Here is a 25,433-nt window from a genome sequence, read left to right as displayed (position 1 = left end):
TATGTAGGGCCAGCTCACAGTTTTTCCACAGCTTATGCAAAAATCAGACTTTATTTAAACAAATGAGAACAGAAACCTCAAGTTTTGTTTGCAGCAGAGAGTTCAAGGCAACTTAAGGAGTTGTACAGCATACTTTTAAAGTATACCCTCTTGATCAGCCCCTCCTACCACACTTGACTGACAGAGTGGTTTCAGAGCACACAAACTGGATTAGATGAACCAGAAGGCAGGATTCCGAACTTGCCTATTGCTCTGCAGCTGTTAATGGGCAGTTGATGCAGAGAAAACTGGAAGTATTTGGAATCAGCACCCCTGAAAATGTATAGCACACTTTGCTTTACACATCGGCTCCTACTGCATGACATGACTTGCTAATAAAGAGATAGCCTGAGAAAGGTCTCCTTTCTTAGTACAGGTCACCCAAGATTTTTTCGCCTGATCTTGTCCTGTCAACCTATGCTCCTGGCTTCCACAAAGACACTCTAGCACTGTGGGCCAAGTGGAGTACAGCCAGCCTACAGGGTGTCCCATTGCCTAAGCCAGCTGTCAAGCTCAGGCAGCATTTCCTGTATGAACTACAACCCACAGCACCAGGAGGGCACAAGCAGGAGCAAAAGCCCAAGCTGCAGCTGTCCACAGCTTCTTACACTATGGCCAGGGGACACACATGCTTAGCCTCTCAGCATGGAAGACTCTTGCCTACTGCAACTGAGGGCCACGTATTAAACAGCCATTTTAAGATCATGAGGATGCTTTTTCCCGTTTAAGTTTACAATGGGCAATTGCATATTTTACTTTTTTTTTTTTAAGGAAGACCTACATCTATGGCATGAGGATCAAGTTTTGCTTAACTTTCTCCTTCCCACTGAAACAGAAGTGACAGGTCACTAACTTAATTATATAAGTAGATGGATTCTCATTCTTTCTGTGGTGTCTCAGGTAGATCAGAAAAATCGCATTAAGAATCTAGTCAATGAAAATTTTAAAAGAAACATTGATACTGTAGTTATTAATGCTGTTAACATTATTGCAGCTCTGAACTGAACTGACAGCTCTAGAAATTGTGACTAGCTAACAATAAATAATGCTGTCCTTGCAGCGAGACAGGATTGATTCTTTGTTATTAATTTTTGGAAATTTCAGTTTGTTATTCAGTTCTGTGAAGCACTGCAAGTTTAAAAAAAAAAAAAAAAAAAAAAAAAAAGGGGGGGGGAGCAAGGCATACCTGATGGCTACTTCTTTATAGACTAGCTGCAGATCTAATATACTAGAAGTTAATAAACTTCTTAAAATATAATGTTTATAAAGAAAAAAGGAAAGTAATTTCAAAGAAACAAATATAACCAGTAAGTCCAGTAAAGTACCAATATTAGTAGGAATGATAACTGAGCATGCTTTCTTATTTAGAAGTTACTGGATAGCAGGAAAAGCACCTAGAACTTCGTAAAAGAGCAATAAAGCAATCTGTATACAAATTTCTCAGCCTTTGAGAGAAAGACTGGGCTATAGGCATCTCTGCATGACAGGATTAAGCACTGGCAAGAAGCAGTATTCCTGATTAACTCCGTGCCCTCCCCCCTCATTTTATAAAGGTGCAACAGAATTTTTAAACTATGCAACTATGCAAAGCTCTTCTCCTAAAGCCAGGTATTTCCTGTAAATCAACAGCGTTTGCAACAGTGCTTTTAACAAACAATTTGGCTGCACCACACTTAAAAAAAAAAATAAGGATCTAAGGTGACAATCCATAAAAAAAAGTACATTTTAGTAGCTAGCTCTAAAAGTCTGGATAGAACAGATGCTACTCAAAAGTGAAACAGAACAGAAAGTTCCAAGAGATTAAATGAAGGTGATCAAAGGGACTTTGCAACTAGGCCAACAGGCAATGGTGCTGTTAGGAATCTCATTTCTAACAACTAATATTCTAAAAGTCATTAGAAGTGCATCTCTTTGATCTATGTCCCAGTATGCATCATCACAACAGGCAGGAAATGCCTATCTAGAGAGGTAACAACAAACATAAGTGTAGCCAAAGCAGATGCCTGTGACTATAAACTAAAAATGTATTAATCAGCATATAATTAATATTAAATTTCCTTGAAAGTGATATGAGAAATGTGATCACCAACAGGGCAAATGGAGATGGATATAGCTGCAAGTAGGAGAAATACACACAACAAAAGTTGCTAGACAGAAGGGCAAGAGAAGCACAGCAGACTGTAAATATGCAGGACATACTCCCAAACACACAAGAAGGATGACTGGAAAAATATAAAACATAAAATATAATAAGCAGTACTGGGAGTACAGGGAATACTGGGAAAGCAGTGATAACAAAAATATAAGGCACAACACAGCACTATCACAGAATCACAGAATTGTCAGAGTTGGAAGAGACCTCCAGACATCATCTAGTCCAACTGCCCCACTAAAGCAGGATCCCCTAGAACACGTTACTCAGGACTGCATCCAGGCGGGTCTTGAATATCTTCAGAGAAGGAGACTCCACAACCTCCCTGAGCAGCCTGTTGCAGGGGTCTGTTACCGTCACCATAAAGAAGTTTTTCCTCTTTAAATGCAACTTCCTGTGTTCCAGCTCGTGCCTGTTGCCCCTTGTCCTGTCATTGGAAACTACCAAAAAAATTATGGCTCCATCCTCCTTGCACCCACCCTTTAGATATTTATAGGTATTATTAAGGTCTCCCCTCAGCCTCCTCCTCTCCAGTCTAAAGAGTCCCAGCTCCCTCAGCCTTTCCTCATCAGAAGGATGCTCCAATCCCCCAAACATTTTTGTTGCCCTCCGCTGGACTCCCTCTAGTAGTTCCCTGTCTCTCTTGAACTGGGGAGCCCAGACCTGGATGCAGTATTCCAGCTGTGGCCTCACCAGGGCAGAGCAGAGGGGGAGAATGACCTCTCTCGACCTACTGGTCACACTCTTCCTTATGCATCCCAGGATTTCATTGGCAACAAGGGCACATTGCTGGCTCAAGGATAATTTACTATCTACCAGGACTCCAGTCCACACTGGTTCTTACTTCACTCAGAGCTCTCAAGCCTGACTGCCCTGACTTCCAAGAACCACCAAGGGCCATAGCTACCACTGTTAACTGTACAGCATCAGCTCTATGGTATCTTATACTCACAGACAATTTACAGTATGTGCTTGACAGTTTTGTGTACACAAAGATGATTTATAACACATATGAGTTAACCTTTAGCAAGATGTATGCTGTTAATGAATGAAATTAACAGTTTTGTATCTTGAAACAAGACTGACCTGCCAGCCTTCTATGCACTCCTATCACAGCAATCTCCCAAGACCCTGGTATCAATCTAGCTATAAATACAGATGCAAGTGCATATATTCAGTACCAATACAAGTTCCTTCCATCTGTACAGGTATCTGTCTATCTGAAGGTTCTGTTATCCAGGAGCCAAGCAACTCAGTTAGCTTAGTGATGTGCTCACAACAGGGTGCCCACAAAATAACAGGGCAGGGAAAAAGGGGCTATACAATGTTTCCCATAATGTTATATTCTGCAAATCTGCCAATTGAAGTCTGGCACAACACTAATATAGGAATGGTATGTGACTAATGCTGTTTCAAGGCAGGAGAGCAGCTATCTTGGAGCAAAGGCACAAGCCTGGGTCTATTTGCAATTTAAAATAGAGGAGCTTGAACCCAAGGAGAGAACATCCATATGCACAGAAGAAGATCTCAAACCACAATGACGTTAGAGATGTTTGCAAGCATATCGATGCATCTAAATAACCAGCTGTTTGATCCCTAATTAGTGACAAACGGTCCCCTGAAGACATTTCTCAGTAGTTCCAAATACAAGAAGTTCAACTTTAAAAATAGTCCCTTTCTAGAACTATGCACTGTATAGCAAGTTTAATGAGTGCTAGCTCCTTTTTTTCCTTTCTAAAAGGAAGACGAAGTGTCAAACACTGTATTAAGTTAGAATAACCATATACTAACCACTTCATCTTCTCACAAGTCTACAGGCAATTTTAATTCTGAACACAGCTATAATAAATTAAGTTGTATATTGTGGCTTAAATCCAGTAAGGTTTGCACAGTACAAATTTTACATTTGTTTTTTTCGGCCATTAGCTCATTATTAGTAGTTTGCTCTTTTATGTAGAATGGAATTTTAACACTGATCTTTATACAATTCCTTGCAGAAATATCCCTGCAGGATGAAGCCACCCTCCTGCTGAGGACGGTGTTTGGTCTGTTTGAGAGAAATTCGACATACTCATTCACTAGATACTGAAGACTCAAAACCCTCCACCCGCTACTTTTGTTCTCAATTAACTCAGCATAATCCATCTTCAGCTCAAGATCTTTAATACTGCTTTTAGCACGGAAATCTGTATCAAGTGTCTACAAGCAACTACAGAAGCCTAACAGAGCAAAAGGTTGAAATAAAATTACACACTTTTTTCACATCTACAGACTCTATGCTGTATACAGCCATCATATCCCCTTTTTAATTGCAAGAAGAGACTTCCATAGTATCAAAGAGTAGGATTAGTCAGTTTTCTTCCTGGAGGAGAGGAAGACAAGGAACACGTGTGAACACACTACTTCTTTTCATAGTTAAGGAAGACATGGACATATGTTCTGGGATGTCTTTGTGTTGCCATCAAATATTGCAGCCAACTATACAAGCAAATAATTTGGTTCCATACCTAAAAAGGTCACTGAGATATCAAGAGCAGTAATGTTCACCTCAACTACCCCATGAAAGCTATACCCCTTTTTCATTCCAAACAATCATTTTCTCATTGTGAGGGGAATGGTAGTCACAGGAGACAACCTACACTAAAAGGAACGTTACAGGAAGATTTGCAGGCAGACTAAAAACTACTTACAGAAATAAAAAAAACCCATTCCTATATGAAGAAAAGCATCACTGGACAATATATAAACAAGCCTGAATTAATGGCTAATCTTTCATCATAGTTTTGGAAGTAAAGCATGGGCAAGAAACTAAAACTCTACAGACACTAATTGTCCAAACTAGAGACCCTCAGACATGCTTAGGAAAAAAAAAAAGAAGTTTGTTTGTTAATGCTACTTAATTTTACTACTTCATAATTTATCTTTGCTAAATGCAGCCTCATTATGACATATGGATTTCTCATGTGAAATTCCAACACAGACTTGATTCAAAACAGAACACACTCAGCCCTTGAAGTTTTGCTCATATGCAGCTCTTCAAGTCAAACCATGTAAAACCTTCAGACTTTTGATGACTTGCACCTGTCCTACAATATTTTTGAAGAATCCCTGGCTACTCAGAAATTGCTTCTCCCTCCCCCCCACCATCTAAGAATTTCTTCTGTAGCATAGTTTCACTTCAAGGTTGCCAAAAGCACATTAACAGTAACGATGGCATAAAGAAATCTAATCTAATCAATGAGCAGACAACTGTTTAATACAGCCAAATAAAATGTACTCATCCGAATCAGTTGGATCACATTTTCTCCAAACTAGTAAACAGCTGCAGACACAGTCTGTTTCTCATCAAATGTTCCATGTATAACAAACTATACCTTGTATCTCTGATGGTTCACTAGTAATTTTTCAAAACCATGACTTTCAAAACACATGACAACTATATTTTATTGAAGAAAGGAATAGGCTTAGACTGCCCAAGCCACAAATTGAAGACCAATCCAGAATCTCTATTGTAGATGCCAAAAGTCTGCTGAATGTCAGTATTTGCTGGCATTTTTATTATTATGAATACAAGTGCAGATCAACTTCTTCAAAGAAGAAACATACTTCAAGCGTGACAGAAAAGGAAAAGCTTACAACTCCTATTGTAACAGCACAGGAGCAGAAAAAAATAACTCCTGTAACACCGTCTGGAAAAGGTATCCTGAACGAGTAGTTGTAAGTGTGTTTAAAAGATGGGCAACTTTAAAAAGACTCACATTTTACATTCTGGTCTGTGGCATCAACAGTGCTAAAGTAACTAGCAACTTGGAAAATCAACTAAAATTTTGACTACCACAAACATGAAAACTACCCTTACTGAGACTGCTGAAGTACAAAACTTCTACCCACCATAATTTTTTGTTACTCTTAATTCATTCACAAGAAAAAAAAAAAATCTTTGCATGCACAAGATGACATAGAGGAAGCCAGCCAGACTGAGACATTTTCAAATCTCGGAACAGTAGTAAACTATTATGAGCTTAAACCAGGTATTTACTATTTTTGCTTGACTATGTACATAAATTGCTAGTCCTTGAAAAATGTAACCGACTCCTCAATACAAGTCAGAGCTCGTTTTGCACTAATGTGTTATAAACTAAAATTAAGTGCATACTTTCTCTGACTCAGAGTAACAGCAAACAGGATGAAAAACTGGGACTAGTCTGGTAAAAAATGACATCTCAATGTCTAAAATTCTTTTCCTACCCTAAGACTCTTATCCATAGTTGCAGCCTGAGTTCCCTGTGGCATACCACTCAAAAATATCTTCCCTGCTCTTATTGTGATGCCTTGTGGAAGAACAGTATAGAGAAGTGGAATTAATGTCATTTTTGGAAGCATTAATTGTAGTTATGATATTCATATGGCTATCCCCTGAACAAAACACAGTAAATGCTGAAGAGTAATATTAAATGCCTGTTCTCCACCTGGTTACCTATGGCAAGAATTACAAAGAGGCAGCTTACTTCACCCATCTGAGAGTTCTTGAAATTTACCCTGAAAGAGTTCTAGGAGCAGCACACGCTCCTTCCAGGATCCCTAATATGTATCTGGCCATAAATTACTGGACACTTACTTACAATATCCTTTGAAAGCAGGGTTGAGCATGTTAACTGAGGACAATGACAAAACACCTTTGTGATTCCTGGAGACTGCTGTCACAGTATTATTCAATAATTAATGAATTATTGAATGTATCACAAATCCAAGTTCTAGAAAATTTTTGGTGGTATGCTCAGTAAAATGACTTACTGCACTGTGACGAAGACAAGGTAAATGGTTAGAGCTCTAATTTCTGGTATTTTGCCCCTTTGTGCAACTGTTTCATTAGAATTAGAAAACTTGGTGAAACTGCAGTCCGTTGAACTGAGCTCCATTGCATTTATTTTTTAAAATATAATTTGTATACTAAGGAATGTATGCTACACTTAATGCATGACTTCAGGAAAGATTAACTGCAAATAACTACCAAACAGCTGTATGGCCCACTTTCCAGTATGTATGGAAAGACAGACAGTCCATAAGGTAATGTCTTGAATTTCAGCACTAACATAATAGAAGATTTCCTGCCGATTTTACATCAGCTTGAGGTACAGGTGCAAAGGACTTAGGTTACTGGCAAGTATAAGGAAAATTAATCTAGAAACCAGAAGGGCAGCTTCTCGCATTCCATAAACAATTTATTAAATTAATTGCAATAGCATACACATCAGCTCCGGATGTGTAACCAGCTAAACTATCATTGACCAATACAATCAGAATACATGGAAAAAGCCAAATTCTTCCCTCCAAAGTAATTGATATAGACAGATCACATAACTAATAACTCAGAATTGGTCCACTGAGTTATTTCTGGAAATTTATGGGTCTCACGTATAACCAAAAATGTCTGTTTTCATTTAAAAAATATAAGAGAAAACATCACTCATGCAAGAAACTTCATTTGCAATGAACATAATTTATCTTTTACTTACTACTGCAAATGCTGTACTTTACAGTACACTAATGTCTCTTGAAGCTGAACATATGATCATACATATAGGCTATTTTTTAGGTCTATACCTTAGGTGTTATAAGAAGAAATCCTAGACAGCTCTTTAAACAAACGATCAGACTGTAGAATAACTTATTTCAGCAAAACCTCTCTCAAGCTAAGAGGAAAAAATAAAGCCAGGTTTATGCATTTGCTCTCAACAGAGCCACAGCTCCAATAGCTGAGGTAACTGTCAGAAACTAAGTAACTTCTCTAAGCATGTCAAAAAACCAAAGTTGTACATGAGGAAGTTTTATTGAACTATGATGGAGAAATATTTTTTTCCCCTTTAGCAAAGGACACCTTGTCCCTTGCAATTCTAAGGCTGCAGGATTAAACTGTGACAAAAATTGTCAGAGAATCTACACAAGTATACTGTATCAAGCATTCAAAGCAAATTAAAAATAGCTACAATCATGTTTTTTCAAAGAGTCAAGAGGCAGCAGTCTGGGCTGCTTCTCATCTGACACCAAAGATACACGTGCTCAAAGCACAGTGTGAGAATTGAATGAAAGAGTAAAGAGCTTCTGATGCTTTAACTATTTCTGAAGCTTTGCACAATAGGAACCTGATGCAAAACTGTGTGAAAGGCTGTAATATGTATCACACATGAAAAGTCCTTTATAGCTAAGTATCTCTTATGGAAGCTATATTTGCCTAACATTCCTCAAATTAAGTTCACAGAGGGCTAACACAAAGGCACAGGGCACTTTGCATTTAATTTATCTCTGTCAGACAACATGGCTAGCAACCTATTTGGGGTTTGCAGGGCTGAAAAGGTTACAGACCCAGTATTACCCCCTTTATATAAATCTAATTTGGGCTGAGTCACAGAATGTCAGTCTGGACTTATCAAATACAGCCCATCTGAGATGCCTAAGGATACCTGGGACAACACATAAAAATTTGTTATTTTACTGAGTAATCACCATCTTTATGCTTGCACGTGTATCAAGAGAGATAAAACCTAATGCTTGTTATAAACTTTTCAGAAACTAACATGAATATACTTTGGATTTATCTAAATGTGTTTTATATCTATGTATTTGTGTGCTCTGCAAATAACCAGTTAGCCTATAATGCATCAGTGTATAAAATGGAAATAACGTTTTTCTTCTTTCACTGTTCATATTTATTCTCTAGAACAAGAGATCACTTCTTGGCTCCAAAGGTAACAGTGACAGCCTTTAACATGACAGATAACACTATCAGTAACAGGTCTGATTGGGAGTTGGTTTCCTTGCTTCTTTAAAGATACATCTCAACAACTTTATACCTCTCAGTATGAAACCAAATATTGTTGACATTCAGCCTTTGGACATGGTTTTGACCACAGCCTTGCTGAAGTGACTGATAACGCAAATTTAAAGCACTTACTACTTCCCTGGAATATATATCCAACATCCTGTTCCAGTTTCTATTTAATAAATTAACACATTTCTGCATATAAAAAACAGAAACCAAATTCTGTTCTTTCTACTGAAAGTCGTATTTTATTATCTGGCAGACAGAAAATCTTAAAATTAATTCTTAGGAAGATGTTGAAGATGTTTATCCTGTCATAGGTCTGATTTTATTTCAAAAAAGAAAACCCAAAACTACTACAACAAGACAGAATTTTATGAGTTACAAAGTGTCCAAATTATAAGCAAGCTCCCCATAACTCTTCTAGCTTTTAGAATCCTAGGGAATTAAGTACTCATTTTTTCAGGTATGTCTGATAAACAACATCTTCAGGTTAAACTTCCACAGAGTAAAATTTATATAAACCACAAAAGTTTATTAAAAGGTCTGGGACTTTGTCGCAGATGATATGTGAAATTATTGTGAGTGAATTTGATCTCAGCTTGACACCTTACCTGACTGGCTTTCTTTCTCGTAGTAAATTTTCCAGACTATTTTCACAGTGTTCAGCTGCCACAACCAGCCTCTCTAAGTGGAAAAAAAAAAGAAAAAAAGTACAGGCATCTCAGTCTACCTACCTGGCAGATGTTATAAGTATTTTGAGGTACATTGTAGAGAAAATTACATGTAATTAAATACATGTAATTAAATGTGAAAGATGTACAGCTTCTGGGTATCATCACTGTTCTGATTTATGAGATACAGTAGATTATCTCTCCTGTCTCCTCATGCAAAGCACTGTCAATTCATCCATTCAGTAACCTTCTAATAAATCTTAAACTGCTCAGCCAACGTCAGTCAGATTTGACTTACAAATAGAGTTCTCAAAGAAGATAAGCATCTATAAATTTGCAGAAATCTGTGGCTGGGTTGATGAGAGAGAGACTCAACACCAGCTTTGAGAGAAGAGACTCAGAGCAAGCACAGGAGCTGCAGTCCTGATGGGCCAAACAGCACACTACTAACTCTAGTCCCTCTTGCCTAACAAACAGCTATAGGGCTTTTAGGGGTCCCACATGTTCTGAAGGTTAGCTCTAAATACAGAAGAAAACACAAAAAATTGTTGCACTGACGAGAGGAATTAGAAAGTAGTAAAAGACAAAGGTGCAAGATGTTTCATGGGGGTGTGAGATAACTCCTAAAGTAGCCAGGCTTTCCTACTTCCACTACTCATAGAACAGCTAGCAGCGAGTGTCCAGATTAAAAACCCAATCTGATTAAATTACTTCAAGTACATTTTTGTAAGAAGACAGTAACAGTAAGATAAAGATGGAAGATACTTTGAGGAACACAAGTCATCATGTTAAGGCTGGAATGCTTGTTACTTAGCTCTTTGCTTCTCCTTTTTGAAATCACAGGACCACTAAAGCTTTCTTGGAAGCTTCTTTGGAAGAAAAAATTCTAGGATTGCCTTCTATAATGCTAACAAAGATTTACAAGTAGTTTAATTTTCCCATCAAAAGAAAAAAAAATATTAAAATATCAGTTTGAATGTTTTTTTATTACTTTTATATTCCCCTTTTGAGAGCCTTCTGGGGAAGATGGATACATTTAAGTTTGGAGTTTTTTTGCATTGTTTTCTTAGCCTGCTTTCATATTTCTCTGTAAGAGTAAAAACTGACAATTGTGAGAAAAACAATACTAAATCACTATGCAGAGGATTGACAAATGAAAAACTCTGTCAGTATCAGAATGATAAAATTTGCCACGTTATTTGAAAGTTATTAAATGCTATTTCAACCACTACAAACAGAACAGTCTCCCAGCTTCATGGTTAGACATTTTATTTGCTATTATTCAAGTTACATCAATAATCATAAGATATTTTCTCCTTCATGTTTACATACACTCATAAGCCTTCATCTCATTGACTCTTCATTGTCAAAAAGATCACATTTTCCAATTTAACCAGATCTTTAACTTACTAAATGTTGCATTAATGTTTAACCTTTCATCCCAAACAATGTAAGAAAATCCCAGTTTCCATTTAAAGAGGTACTAGCAGAAATAAGATGAAAATGAATAAATTTTCTAGATCTCCTGACTGCAGAAAAATAAAAAAATTACAAGTTTGAGAGCAAATGAAAACACACATCCCTGCTCTTTGGAGTTGGCAATATCCTCATTTTCTAAAAATCTGAATCATCCTATCATACTGCATTGTAAAGAGAAAAAAATTACTTGCTCTACTTTATGAAAATCTGTAGCTAAACAAACAAATACATATAAGGCCTTTTTATATGGGAACACTTGATTTAAAAGTTAGAGGGGGCAATCACTTTAATTGTCTCAGGTGTTGCAGCCTTTCTGTGCAAATTAAGAGCTGTACTCCTGCTGAGCTTGCAACTGAGTAAGATCATCTGGAGCAGAAAAAATACAACTGAAGCCTTACTTGAGCTAACAATAAATGTGAAAACAGTTACTCAAATAAAAATCTGTATTAGAATAAACTTATTTTTAGTGGGAGAGATCCTAAAAAGCTAGAATAAAAACAAATAAGGGAAGCTTGCAGTGAAGACAAGAGATGACAGAGACAACAAGAGCTGCAAAGCAAGTACAAGAATCTTAACTGTCACATGAAAACGTCCACAAGATTACAACACAGGTGTCAGAGCTCAAGCATCAAAAATACATGTATTTCAATGTCTCACACACAGACTAGGCACAGCAATTGAGTACTAGAACTTTACAAAGAGGTATAAAAGGAAGGAAGTTCTTAGCTTTTGTTAGCACTACACATCACAAAAGAGGGCAGACAACTAACCTCTGCCTTGGCTCTGTAGAGAAGAAACAAAAGCACTAGTACTGCCAGTCACAAGGGCACACAGTAATTTTGAGACTGAAAAACAGACACTTTCTGGTGGCTATTATGGCAATATTCTGTTCAGTCACCTTTAGGTATATTTTCACAAAAATATAATTGTAAACATACATAAAATTTCCTTTTTAAATAGATACTCACCATGTTTACCTCTGGTAATGTCAACGTATTGGCAAAGCCTGGGATGGGTGATTGTTTTAAGGATTTGAAATCTCCCCAAAATTTTGATGGAGTTTGGTGTCAGAGGAAGGCCATTACTTCCACAGACATCATGTGGCAGAGCTGAGGCAAAGAAAGTGGAGGCACCCATCTCAGTATCTTTTAGAGGAAACATCTTTTTCACACAGGCTTAAGCCCTTCAGAGCAGTTAGTCTTCCTTAAAAAGAGAACATGGAATAAGCATTTATCTGCAAAAGATACAGACTCTTCTGACTCAGTTTATTAGTTGCTTACTAAATAATGCAATTAATTTTTTTTCTCCCCTTTTATGTGGGAATGGGGCATTTTTGCATAATGAACACATTAGTAATAATAATACAGTGCTGATGCATCAAAAACACTATATTGAAAGGTGAAAATACAGTGATAGTTTTATACACAGATCTAAGAATCAAATAAAACTATTTTTAGGAGCAGGTGAACGTTTTAACACAAGCGATCATTAGAGGACTACAGCAATACAGTAGATTATGTATTCAAAAACCAGTAAAGGCATCAAACAGAAAAAAAAGACCTCTTTAAAATACTACTTTGCATCAACAGGCTACTGCTTTAGTGCTAATCCAGCATCTTCATACTATGGCATTCCTGATATTTAAAGCTAGGAAGTAGCAGTCTTTTGTTCTACCACCACTCCTTTCCCTTCCCATAGGTAAACTGCTAGTTCACACACTGACTCAGTAACAAATTTAAGGAAACAATCTATGTTAAAAGATTTCTGTGAGACAGTCAAGTGAAATAAGCTAACTTGCAATTTAGTTCCAGGAGTACATCGTTTCATGACCATTTTTCTCTCCAGCAGAAACAAGCTCTCTCCTCTGAACTATACATTTCCATTCACTGTAAGCTAAACATTTTCTCTGCACTTTTCCATAACCAGCCGTTACACTGTTCAAGAATAGGAAAATCTAAAATATGCACAAGCAGCCAACACTACTACAGTCACGTAGGCTTCAGATACAACTGCCTGACCTCGTTTTACTAGAAAACTAAGAATTCAACCTGAGGCAACGACTACCAAAATCCCCAAACTGAACCAAGTATCTACTCAGCTTGTTTCTGCATTACCCGGACAGTGACTAGAGACACTACAAACTGCCATTAGGCAGTATTATCCCTTTATACATGTTAACTTCCATAGCTCATACATAGTTATGTAGCAAGACACAGATACACAGAGATAAAAAGACCAAGCTTATATACCCTAAGCGAGCTCCGGTCTGGAAGATGGAATGGTGAAGTAGATGGCACATCCATGTAACATGGGATGAGAGGCCACAGAACAAAACACACTTCGTTAATGAGCCTATGCAGAAGTGTACCATACAGCTCTCTTCAACTCCACAGACACTACGGCACAGAGTTTGGAGGCACCTATGTATATGCTCAACAGAAATAGACCCCTGATGTGGGAAGCACATCCAGCTCTCTTGACAGCTACAGAATAGTAATTATAAGCTCTAAAGAGTAGAAACAAACATGCAGTTACTTCAGGAAAAGAGAGGAAGAACCCTCAAGATTTGAAACTCACAAGTGAAAGAATATGTAAAACTTAAGGAATAAAACCAACACCATTGTTTCAAACCAGATGTGATAATTTTATCATCTATGGGGTTTCATGAAACAAAACCCAAGTAAAACAAAATTCTGTTGAGCACTAACAGAACTAAATGGTAATTCTAAATTATTCTTTCAGTCAACATCAACCTGCTGCTTTCATGAAAAGCTGTTCTCTCATGAGAAAGTCACACAGGAGAACCAGAGCATTTAATACTTTAGTGTCCCCAAATTCTTTTTTCTCTAAGGGAACAATCTTTTTCCCAGCACAAAATTCCCAGTAAAAACCTACAAAGTTTATTTTCTGAATCTTAAGTGAGACAGTGACCCCATAAGAGACCGCACAGAGATCCCTATACACCGAATATGTTTGCTAAGTCCACACAAATGGAAATTATGGAATTTACCGTGTTTTAACGAATATAGTCCAATTTAAGATACAAAGCAAATGTCAGACTGCTCTTATTTGTGTTTTTTCCCCTGAAGAAAAAATGACCTGAGATATGTACATTTACATTCTAATACACAGCATTATATTAAATATTAATATATAGCATTAAGGATCAAACTTAGAAAAGGAATAAAGCTGGAGCAGAGTTGAGCACTGGAGTTTTTATAGTAGTATTTTTGTATTAAAAGTCATATTTGTAAAGATACAATGCTTTCATATCTCATGAAAATTTAACAATTTTGGAAGTGATTTTAGGATGCCAAAATGCAATTTACATTTAGAATATTCTATTGGAAAGACATAAATTGGACAGAGCACAGGCACAAAGGTTTTTTGGCATGTAGCAAGTTCCAATTGGAAAGCTTGAACTGTGTATTTATAAGACCCACATTCCTGTAAAAAAAACATCATGAACCACTCCGCTTCAGAAACAAAATATATATTAACTATGAAGAAAAAAAAATTGATTACAGAAAAAATTATAATCTTGCTTAACATAAGTTATTAAAAAAATAAATATGATCAGAGTTGAGGGGGTGGAGAGTAAAATTATGTCAAACAGTGAGACACATTATGTCTCTAAAAATTAAACATGTAGAGTAGAATATACTCACTCAAGTGAGAAATGTTTTCATTTTTACTGTAGAGAAATCATACACTAGATAATACTTCTCTAATACATTGTATCTACATTCAGCTGACTTTTTCAAAGGTATTTTAATAAAAAGAATTGTTAGATATCATAAATTCAGTAACTACTTTACAATATTAAATTTTTCTTATACTCTAGATCACTTAGCCTACAAGGATAAATTAGACCACCTGCAATGCTTTCAACCAGACAACTGCAGATTTATCACTCGCTTCCTTTGCTTAAGAAGCATACAGACAAAAAAAGACATGAAAAAAGCAAACAATCTTTCCTGTTAGCCACCTAAAGGAACCAAGAAAATATTTTTAAAGGTATGCATTAAATCAAGTTTCCTTTGTATAGAGTAAATTCTGTGAAATCCACTAAAGTAACAAAAAAAGTCTTTCTGATGATGGAAAAGAGTTCTGTCAATAGCTACTTTCACAATTAAACTCTGATCTCTGTCCTTAACTTTCAAATTCCATAAACAGGAGGTACCAACTGGAAAATAAAATAACCCCAAAACTAAAAAATTAATCCTTCCAACACGTTGAATAAGGGCCCCACATTATATCTTAAGTGAAAGGCTTTTTAAAAATTATTTAAATTAGCTCAGTCTAGTAATTACTCCAACACCTTACTGACATTTCTAAATTCAAGCACAAATGCTACACTTTTTAAAAATTCACTTAAAAAATATTTCTCTGTTTTTAAATGAGGGAGAATTAATTTCTTGTGTGTTTGTTTTTTTTTTTTTAAATCCACATCAAAGTCTGGCACAACTATAAACAGAAAGAGTGCTAAGCATCCTCCTCAAGTTCAAGGCACACAATTTTACAAATCAAACTTATGTTTTCTACATGACAAAGACACATAATTTTTATCTTTTTGAGGAATGAATTATATTCTGCAAAACTCCCCTATTACTTTGGAATAAAAAGAGTAAAATAAAAGTTCACTATTTTAAACTGAGACCAGCAAATGTTAGAGCAAATTCAATTTTAGAATTGAATTCTAGACATTTAATTCTGATAATCTGCAAGAGTAAGCATGGAAGAGGAAGCAAAGACTTGTCTTATCTGTGTCATGTAAAACTCCTGAGTCGTTGTTTCCAAAGCACCATTTACTCTGTATATGCAAGACAGTCAACCACACCTGTGAAACAGATCTGGCATAAAAACTACAAGTCCAAAAGTGGCCTGTTTTGCATCCCACCTCCAAATGACCTTCCCTAGCCCACCACCTCCATCTAAGTCTCCCTTGGAAAAAACCTTTAGAGTGCACAAAAACACTAACCAACATTCTCAGCAAAATCCATCACAAACAGAAGACCTTTACAAATTCCTATTTTATATTCAGATTAGCACTATTTTGATATTCTTTCACTTGACAGCTTTTGCACGCCCAACACTGAAAAATAAAATACAAAAGGCAGCCTCCTCACCTACTGAGGAACTTATTTGCTTCTCTGAATACCTACTGGTGTCAGAAAACAAATACTTTTTTCTTCAGAATTTAGAATTTTCTAGCCCTCATTCACCACTTCTTCACTGCAGCAGTGCTGCGGCAACTAAGGCAAAGGACAACAAGAAGTTTGCCATTAAGAAAAAAATCAAAACACACAAACTTGACTCTCAGAAGCAAATATTGCACATCCAAACAGACCAGCCTGAATTAATCCATCCACATGCAGAAATAAAGACAACTAGCTGTGTGCTAATACCTCCGAGCAATTTGAAAAGGCTAGTTATTTAAATGTCTCCCAAGTATCCAGGTGTAAATGCCCCCTGCTTAACGAAGGCAGCTTTTCAGAATTAAAACATAATTATGATAAGTATTAGCATTGACTTTTAAAGCAACAGAGAACAATTTCAGGAGAGTAGATGGCCTGAACATCCTACAAGTAGCTTACACTGTATTTTATTAAATCACAGCATTTTCAACAAAGAAGCCATTTCATAAGAAATTATTTCACAAAGCATCTTGTTTTCTGCTCTTATTAAAACACTCCTGTTACAACTACAGTAATTACTAATTTGATAAAGTAACTGAAATTAAAAGTGCAATTTTATCTACAGTGCTCATACTTCACAAAAATCAAAACTGTGTAATTTGCCTCTCACAGTCCACTACCACCTAGCTATTCATACAGTTTGTTAAAATCCATGACAGATATTGAAGAAAAGCTGAATTAAGATTCCTATGGAAAGGAGCACAGAGAATAAGAGTTTTTGTTAGGGCAACCACAATAAAAAAAAACAACAACAAACCAATATGTTGTAACATTGTTATTCTGTCCAAACTAATAGGCTTACAGAAAATAAACACTTCATCTTCCAGCTACATCAATTCAGCAATAGATAAATAAGCGTGCCAAAATTTTCATTAAAATACTGTTACTTGAGATTAACCGAAAATGCAAGCCAGATTTTCACAAGGCTCCAATGTTTTTATTTTGTCTTCAATAAAGACACAAATTTTTTTTTTGTGGGGGGGAAAAAGACAGGTATCAGAGTGTTTTTGGCACAAGTAACTGACAAATATTTGAAGTTATTTCATGAAAATGCTACATGGTTCCTTTCCTTACTCTTGTAGGTATATTAAAGCATCATTCACTTTAGGAAAATATAAGCCATCAGCAAAGATTTTAAAATGCTCTCTCTCAGTAGTATTTAGAGAATTCTGTCATACATACACAAAAGCCTCTGTATTCGATGCAGCTGTTTGCATAAGAAGAGTTACTGGTGATGCTTGGAACATTTACAACGTTACTACATAAATTAAGATATTGCTGCTTTGAAAGACAGAAGAGTTAATGAGACCCACTGACATCTCAAGTTCCGTAGCTGCAGCTACAACACTTGCCTAGTGGAAAAAAACAACTTCATTTGGATAGCATGAAGAAAACATATGATCTAATGTTGGCATATCTGGATAGACTGTTACACCTCTGTATTTTCTAAGCCTGCTATTTCTTTCAGCTGTCTTTTGGCTACATCTCGTCTGCCTCTTCTGCTACATCAGTGTCCCTACGCACATAAAGATGGGGCCTGCTTCCACTTCACTTAGGCATTACAGGTGGCTGCTCAGTAATTAAAACCAGCAAGAGAGAAATCAGCTTCAACCAGTTTGCTACCGACTGCATCAAGAGCTGGTAACCCCGGGCAGCTCTGGTAAACCCCCAGGGCCCCCTGGAGGGGGGGGCCCGCCAGAGACCCTCCCCACCACGGAGACACCGCACCCAGGCCGGCTCTCGCTGCCCAGAACTGACCCGGGGGAGGCGCAGCCTTTCCAGCCGGGCCTCACCCCCTCAGGGCGCTGCCCCCGCCTCGCTCCCGCAGCCCGGGGGTGGGGGGCTGTCCGGAGGGGGGGGGGCTGCCCGGGGGGGGGGCTGCCCGGGCCCTCCCGGCCCCGACGCTGAGGGGAGGGACGGACCCGCGGCGCGTGCCGGGGCCGGGGGTACCTGCGCGAGCGCCGCCGTCCCCGCCGCGCCCCGCCCCGCCCCGCCCCGCGCCGTGCCCGCCCTCGCGCTCAGTGGCGTCACTCCACCCGCCGCGCGCTGGAAGGACCCTGGCACACGGGCGTCTCCGCGGTGCCTGAGCTTTCTTTTGGTCTGGACCCTTTTAAAAGAAAGCAGAAGCGTTGAGTGAGTTGCCCCTGCCCCGTGTGTTTCCGTCTGTGTGCGCTCCGTTACCGCCTGGGAACCCCGGTGCAGCCAGTCAGGTTTTTCCTAGACGCGCTCTGCTAAACCCCCGGCGCCGCGCGGGGCAGCCCGGCGGCAGGGGTCCTCCCGCGGAGCGGAGCGGAGCGGGGCGCGCGGCGGCCGCTCGGCTGATGTGAGTGTCTCTCGGCGGGGCCCCCGCGCTCCCGCCGGCCCCCCGCTCCGCCTGGGCCGCCTCCTCCTGTCGGCCCTCGCTGCCGGGGGGCCGAGTCGTGGCGGTGTGGCGCCCCGGGGCTCTCCCGCAGGCCGGGCAGGGCCGGCCCGAGCTCCCTGGGGCGGGCAGGCGCGAGCCCGGCCGGGCGCTGTCGGTTCGCCGCGAGCCGCGGGCGTGGGGGGTTCGGCTGGAGCGGCGTCCGCTGGGCCGCGTGCTGCGGCGGGGGGCGGCCGCTGCCCGCCCTCCGGAGGGAATTCCCCTGGGCGGGGGGGCGGGCAGGATGAGAGTCGCGACTTAGAGAAAAGAGGATTGTGTTAGTTGGTGTTTAGTTTCTCCAAGTTCTCAAATCATGGGGCTTTATTTGCGCGGTCGCTGTAGGGTGGCCTTGCAAATACAGGTACCGCACTTTAAGAGGAGGAACGATGCACTAAATTGGTTCTTCTGAACTCAGTTGTGTGCCTTTATTCAGCCCATTGATTGGCGTGACAGTTTGAAAGTGTTATAACGATGTGCTGTTGAAGAAAATGCAGTAGTAGTCTGGAAAGTGCAGGCATGAATGGCTGTGACAAATGGAGGAAGGTGCTTTGTTGTTTTTGGTTTTGTTTGTTTTTTTTTTTTGGTAACTAGCATATATATTCATTATGACTTTGTATAGATTTTGGTGGGTGAAAAACAGTATAACTAGATGTTTGGTCTATCCTCAGTAGAGATACTTGCAAGATTTGACATATAGTACATAATTTGTACAGGGGTGCATGGATTGTATAACAGGGATGAGCTTCTGATTTATTGCTTGTTAGGTTACGTTATGAGTCCACAGCTAACCAGCATATGGCAGTGTTACTTAAGTACTGTGTACCATGAGCTAATCAGTAACTGGTTTTGTGCTGCCTTTAGCAGTTGGCAAAATGGAGAGAATTCTGCAGCATAAGTAATCCTTGCATTTCCTGCTTTGTTTCTTTTAATTTGGATATTTATTTTTTTTAAGACAGTTACTGCTTTTCACAAATAATTTTGCAATTTGAGAAATCTGTAGTAAGATGAGGCAGTAGTGATTAAATATAGCATCCTGTTTTTGTATACACTTACGCTTCACTTATTATATTATTCTCCAGTTATGTTTAAATAACAGTACATTATTTGGCAGATCTATTGGAAAGTAAGCTCAAAATCTATAAAAGAAAACTTTTCTTATACTAGATATTATTAAAGGGGATAAGGCCTTGTAAATTAGCAACAGATAGAACTTTGTTAAAACTTACTAAATAGTAGAGTGGGTTTGTTTTGGTTTTGGGGTCTTTTTTGTTTGCTTTTGTGTTGTTTAAGCTAGCCTCAAGCATCCTTGCTTGTCAGTGTGGCTTCATGATCATATGTTCTCTGCACCCTGACTTTAAAGAATTTAAAGAAATATATTGGTGAGTTGCTCTGATGTTTTAGCAGCACTGAGTCCTGAAGATACAAGATGTTGAAGGCAGAGTTACTTAAGTAAAAACTATTCTTAAAACTATATTCAGTAAATTTGGGCTCTGAAACATCTATTTTCAGTTGTAAATATGAAGCCTGTGTGTATTTTCTGTATATTGCTATAAGTGTATTTGTTTCTTTTGCACCTTTAAATGTAAATAGAGAAGGAAAAAACTTCTTTCCCTGTACTGAAAGCAGTGGATAGTCTGGAGAGAGTGATATCAAATAAAAAAGGATATTTGCTAAAAAAAAAAAAAGGGACACGTGCAAATCTGAAAATATCCCCTCACATTGGAAATAATAGGACTCTTGAGTAGCCTAGAACCTTGAAGACTTGATTCTTCTGATGAAGAAGCGTATGTGAGCAGGAAAACAATGTTAAATAGATAAATACAATGTAGAAAGAAGTGATTGAGTTGCTTTGACATCGTTATAATTCTCATTTCGTATGAGTTTTACAATGATAGGCTAACCTCGGGCCTCTTCATTGATTAAACAGCAAATAGCCCATGGTTAATTCTTCATTCTTTTGATTTAGGAGATGTTATCTGTAATGGGTTTTCTCCTAAATATTTTTGAATGAAATCTGTTTAATACATTATAATTAATTCCATTATATATGATGTCCAAGAAGAGTATCAGTGAAGTTAGTTGTATGCCATGATGGGGGGAAGAAAGCAACCCTTTAGAATTCTTATGCTTTGTAAAAACCTTTAAGTCAATGAATGGTGTTTTCTTATAATTCTTTCTGAAAATCAATCAAGGAATTCTAAAGTCCTTGACTTACTACAGACCTAGAACTTAAATAATATTATGTTTTCCTGAAAAGAAAACTACAGAATGTCATGTGATTAATGCTCAAGGCATATTGCTGGCATTCCTCCCTTTTCCTCCTTTGGTTCTTTCTAAACTTGCCTGCTTTATATCCTTGGTAGAATTACATTTTTAAAGAACAGAGTCCTAATTTAGAGAAAACCAAAATAATATGTTTAACTGTGTTGTTTGTCACCAAAATTTAATGCTATGTGCTTGACACAATGAATTCTTAATTTGTGACCCATAATCACAATAATTTTATCAGTGTTTCCAGTTTATCTCTTAATCTCATGTTTGTTTTTCTGCCATAAATTCCATAGAGAACTGATTGCAACTTTGATATTGTGGGAGGCAGTGTTTTTTCTTAAATTAGGGCTAAAGTAGAAAATAAAAAGCTTTCATAATAGTCTGTAATATATTGAGATACAGTACTCTCAGTTGGCATGAAGCTTTAAAAACAGTTTCTGGAAATATAGTAAAGATGTCTCAAAGTATTTCTATGCTTTCATTATACAGCACATTTTTTACTACAGAATTGTTAGTTTCTGTTATCAGATAGTAAGAGATAACATAAGGTAGTAATTGGCTGTAGAGATTTGTGTTTTCTTTCTGAATCAATGGGCTTCTTGGAAAACTGCTGCTTTGTGTAAATTTTCTAATTAGCATTAAAATTAAAGGGAAAAAGTACTAATTTCTCAGATTTTTTTCTTACCACTGTCTCCCACACACCTTCCCCAACATTAAAGTAGAAAAAATAAATTTATGGATGTTATATTTCTCTGTTATTTTCTTTAAAAAACCCCTAATTAGTCACAGAGGTAGCTCGTATACTCTGGAGGATAAGAACTCAAATAACGGCATCAGAATGAAGAGTGGATCTTGAATTGTCAAAAGAAAAATGGATTGAGATAGGAAAAAGGAGAGGAGTGTTATCCAAGACCTGTCTAGACCAAGAGTGAGAAGAAAAAATGAGCTCTTGAGTGCCTACAAATCCCACCTACTTTACAGATGCCCATAGGCATACTGGGGAAATATCTATATAAAAAAGAATCATGTCAAACAGTTGTAAGAAGTATTAATCAAGTGTGTAGCAAGACAAGTCTAGTATTTGCCACAATGTTTTAGAGGTTTTCTGATTATGATTTGATTGCTGTATGTCACAGCTGCCATGTGACATTGTGACGTTTGCTTCTTCTAAGTGAGTGTTTCCTAAAGCCTCAAGAATGTCAAATGCTAGAAAACACAGTACTGAGGAGTCAGCATAGAGGGCATCTGCTGGGAACATCAGATGGAAGCCAAGTAAATAGCATCTTTTGTTTCTTATAGTGATACAAATTGTATGATGTCAGTCCAGCAGAGACTCCCAGAAACTCCTGTTTATTCTCCTTCTAAACAGTTACCTATGTAGTTTTTATTACAATCATCAAGAAACATTTCACTTGTTAGATTTCCTGTCATACTGGGGGTGGGGGGGAAGTCAGTGTTTAGTTTTCATTTCTGTGGTTGCAGTATTAAACTGGGGAGGGGGATGAAAGAATGTCTCTGATGGCTTTTTTTCCCCCCAAGTAAGGGAAGCCATCCTTACCCATAACTTAAAACAGTTTCAAAAAGATTCAGATACTTCTCAAAGCAGTCTTCTGCTTTCATTATTTAATTATTATTTAAAAAAAAATAAAATATATATATATATATATATATATTGTGGTTGGGAGAAAGTGCTTTCCTTTGAAATAATTCCTTTATGGAAAACTTGAAAAATGGTTTACTGACAAGGCTTGGTAACTACAAATTAGTCAGTCATCAGATATAGTTTTCACATTTTCTTTTTTTCTTGGAAAACAAGAAAATGCAGTACTTTCTGCTTTGTGACATTGGAGGTCAATTTCTTCAGAGCGAGTGTAAAATTAGTACATTGGTGTTTTATTTCACAGGTGGTTTATTTATTCTGCTTTCACAGTTAGCAGAGTTTTTATGTGTTTTGTCCTCCCACATAATCACACTTGAATATGTGGAAATAATACTATTAGAAGGGTAGGTTTTACTACATATTTTTTTAAAGTTAAATAAAATGCAGGGATATAAAAGAGAGAAATATTTTTGGCTTTGTAATTCTGGGTGTAACTGAAAGACCTTAGCAGAAGAGGAACAAAAGATCTCAGGTTCATTTTAATCTATTATACTTCAGTCACTTCTGGCAGATGTTTGCTTAACCTGTTTTTAAAACGTTTCAGTGATGGATATTCCACAACTGCCTTAGGCAGCCTGTTTTGTCCTTTACTCTTACTTGAAAGTTTTCCAAATGTCTCACTTAAATCTTCCTTGCTTTTTCCTGTCTGCAGTAGACCTGGTGAACAGTTTAGTCCCATTCTCATACCAACTGTCTTTGCCTTTGAAGAATGAAACCAAGTTTCCCATCTATCTTCTCTTCTATAGACTAAACAACTACACTTCTTTCAGACTTCTTGATCTTCTTTGAAGTGTCTTTGATAAGTTGAGAGACAGGAAAGGAGGATCTGAGCAAAAGCAAATCTCTGGCACTTGTTGGGGGGGGAGGTCTTGAGTATGCATGAGTGCAATGTGAATATTACTTGGGAAGCCTCTTGAGCAGCTGAGACAGTTTGCCTATAATAAAGTGTGCTAGTCAGGCCTTTCTTCACTTGTCACCTCCTGTCTCACTCACTCTTCTAGAGAAATGACAAGTTTTGAGCTGATTTTTTTTTTTTTTTTCCTTCTCTTTTCTTTAAACTGGAGGGTAGAGGCATGGTAATGGAATAGATTGATACCCGGGTGAGAAGTTGTTCTCTGCAATGTTTGTGCTGTGGTTTTGTGTTAATTCATTAAATCATTAGTTAGTTGCCTTGACGCTTTTTGAGCCATAGTCTTCTAATGGTGAAGTCCATAACAAGTGTGAAACATTTTTCAAGCAGGCATTTTGCTTCTGCAAATGTAGTCCCTGTGGTTCCAGTCATTTGGATAGATCTGATAGGCAGAACAAGAACAAGCATATTAGAAATGTGCTAGTTTGTTTGGGTACCATGATGGCTCCAAATGTTTTGAGATTGTCACCATATTCATTTGAGTATTCCTAACTGTTGAAGCATGCATGCTTGCATGTAAATAAGAAAAGTTTCTGGCCTGAACATGCTCTCTGCATCCAACAAATGCTTGTAAATTCAGTATGGTTAGAAATTTATAATCAATTACAAGTGTGGTTTTAGGAACAGCAATTGCTGTCATTCCTGATAACAAAATTCATGTCCTCAATCCCCTTTAAGTTTTCTACATTTGTGGGGGTTTTTTGCTTCTTTATCTTTTGTCAGAATGCTGTCAGTTGGTCAGTGGCCATCTAGTATAGAAAATGAGGAGGGAATGTTTGTCCAAAAACCTTTATTGTCCATATGGAGTGTGAACATAATGAAGGTATGAATTCATTTTAAAGAGATAAGTGAGGGAATCATGTCTGCGCAACGAGATGGAAGTTAAGGTTTCTCTTAAATTATGTTTACAACCTAGACTCATGGTAGTTTGAAATTTTATTTATTTTGATGATTAACTGTTTCAATAGGGGTCTGTAACAGCAGCTGTAATCACATGTTGACACTTGATGTGTCTGAAGAAAATTATTTTGGTACCTTACTAAAATGGGAATTGGATAAATTCCTCATTGCTATGTACAATTTTCAGAGAAATTGTGGGAAATAAGTGCATTCTGCTGACCTAGCTTTTACAATTTTTGTTACACTGCAAACTTTGTATGCGATTCTAAAATTCTTATGCTATTTTATATAAATTAGCAGCCTAGAAACTGTTCCTTGACTTAAAAAAACTGTAGAGTGGGAAACTTAAACTAGCATTCATATTAAAAAGCAATATATACTGCCTGTAATGATCATTTGTTAGACACAATTCACATGGAAGAACCCATTCTTATTTCCTCAGAATGCTGGATAAAAACCTGACAGAGATTCTGTGCTGAATTAGAGAAAAATTGAATTCCTCTTATAACTGCTTCCCTGGTGTGTTGTCTCATCCTGATTATCTGAAAGCAGATTCTGAGATGCTTTTTACATTTGAAAGCAGCTGGCAATGCATAAAACATCATCAAAAATTGCCTTGAGTTAGCAAATCTCTTCTTTAGATCATTTGGTACAATCTTCTGGCATGAAGCTACCCATTTTAGAATACTTTTATTTCCATTTCCTTCCCATCAGGAGCTTTCCCAACATGACTTAAACTGAATATGAGTTAATAGTTTAAAGATTAGTCTCTGACTTCAGGACCCTCTCTCGGAAATGATCCATGGCTACTGGATCTGGTTTCTATCCCAGAGTGTTTCTCAATTACAGTTTAATATGCAGCTTTGTAGTGGCATCTTGTTTCAGACTCTGAAGATAAGTGAGCAGATCATTTCAGCAGCTCAGTTGGCCAT

The 25,433-nt window shown here is 37.8% G+C and overlaps 2 protein-coding genes across 11 annotated transcripts in view; one reads left to right on the top strand and one right to left on the bottom strand.

Moving 5' to 3' along the window:
- The window catches only part of TBCK (TBC1 domain containing kinase), a 102,942-nt gene extending 84,578 nt beyond the window's left edge, over window positions 1-18,364 (bottom strand). For 2 of the 9 annotated variants that reach the window (XM_051616650.1, XM_051616655.1), the window contains exons 1-3: window positions 17,545-17,808; window positions 12,133-12,367; window positions 9,626-9,698 (exon numbers count right to left, since the gene is read on the bottom strand). In XM_051616650.1, coding sequence (XP_051472610.1) covers window positions 9,626-9,698; window positions 12,133-12,325 — 266 coding nt within the window. In that variant the 5' untranslated portion in view covers window positions 12,326-12,367; window positions 17,545-17,808. Of the gene's footprint in view, window positions 1-9,625; window positions 9,699-12,132; window positions 12,368-13,413; window positions 13,684-17,544; window positions 17,812-18,120; window positions 18,137-18,312 lie in introns of those variants that run through there. The other 7 variants (XM_051616651.1, XM_051616654.1, XM_051616659.1 and 4 more) reach the window with 7 other exon arrangements.
- Window positions 18,365-18,445: 81 nt separating this feature from the next.
- The window catches only part of AIMP1 (aminoacyl tRNA synthetase complex interacting multifunctional protein 1), a 37,396-nt gene continuing 30,408 nt past the window's right edge, over window positions 18,446-25,433 (top strand). Inside the window, exon 1 of one of the 2 annotated variants that reach the window (XM_051617494.1) lies at window positions 18,446-18,495. Coding sequence is in view for 1 of the 2 variants with exons in the window: in XM_051617492.1 (XP_051473452.1) it covers window positions 18,684-18,685 (2 nt within the window). In the remaining variant the exon portion in view is untranslated. Of the gene's footprint in view, window positions 18,496-18,634; window positions 18,686-25,433 lie in introns of those variants that run through there. The other variant, XM_051617492.1, reaches the window with a different exon arrangement.

The sequence above is a fragment of the Apus apus genome, chromosome 4 (genome assembly GCF_020740795.1).
Source record: "Apus apus isolate bApuApu2 chromosome 4, bApuApu2.pri.cur, whole genome shotgun sequence".
NCBI classification, from domain to species: Eukaryota; Metazoa; Chordata; class Aves; order Apodiformes; family Apodidae; genus Apus; species Apus apus.
Note: the sequence above shows the minus strand (reverse complement) of the source record. Positions and strands in the feature narration are given on the sequence as shown.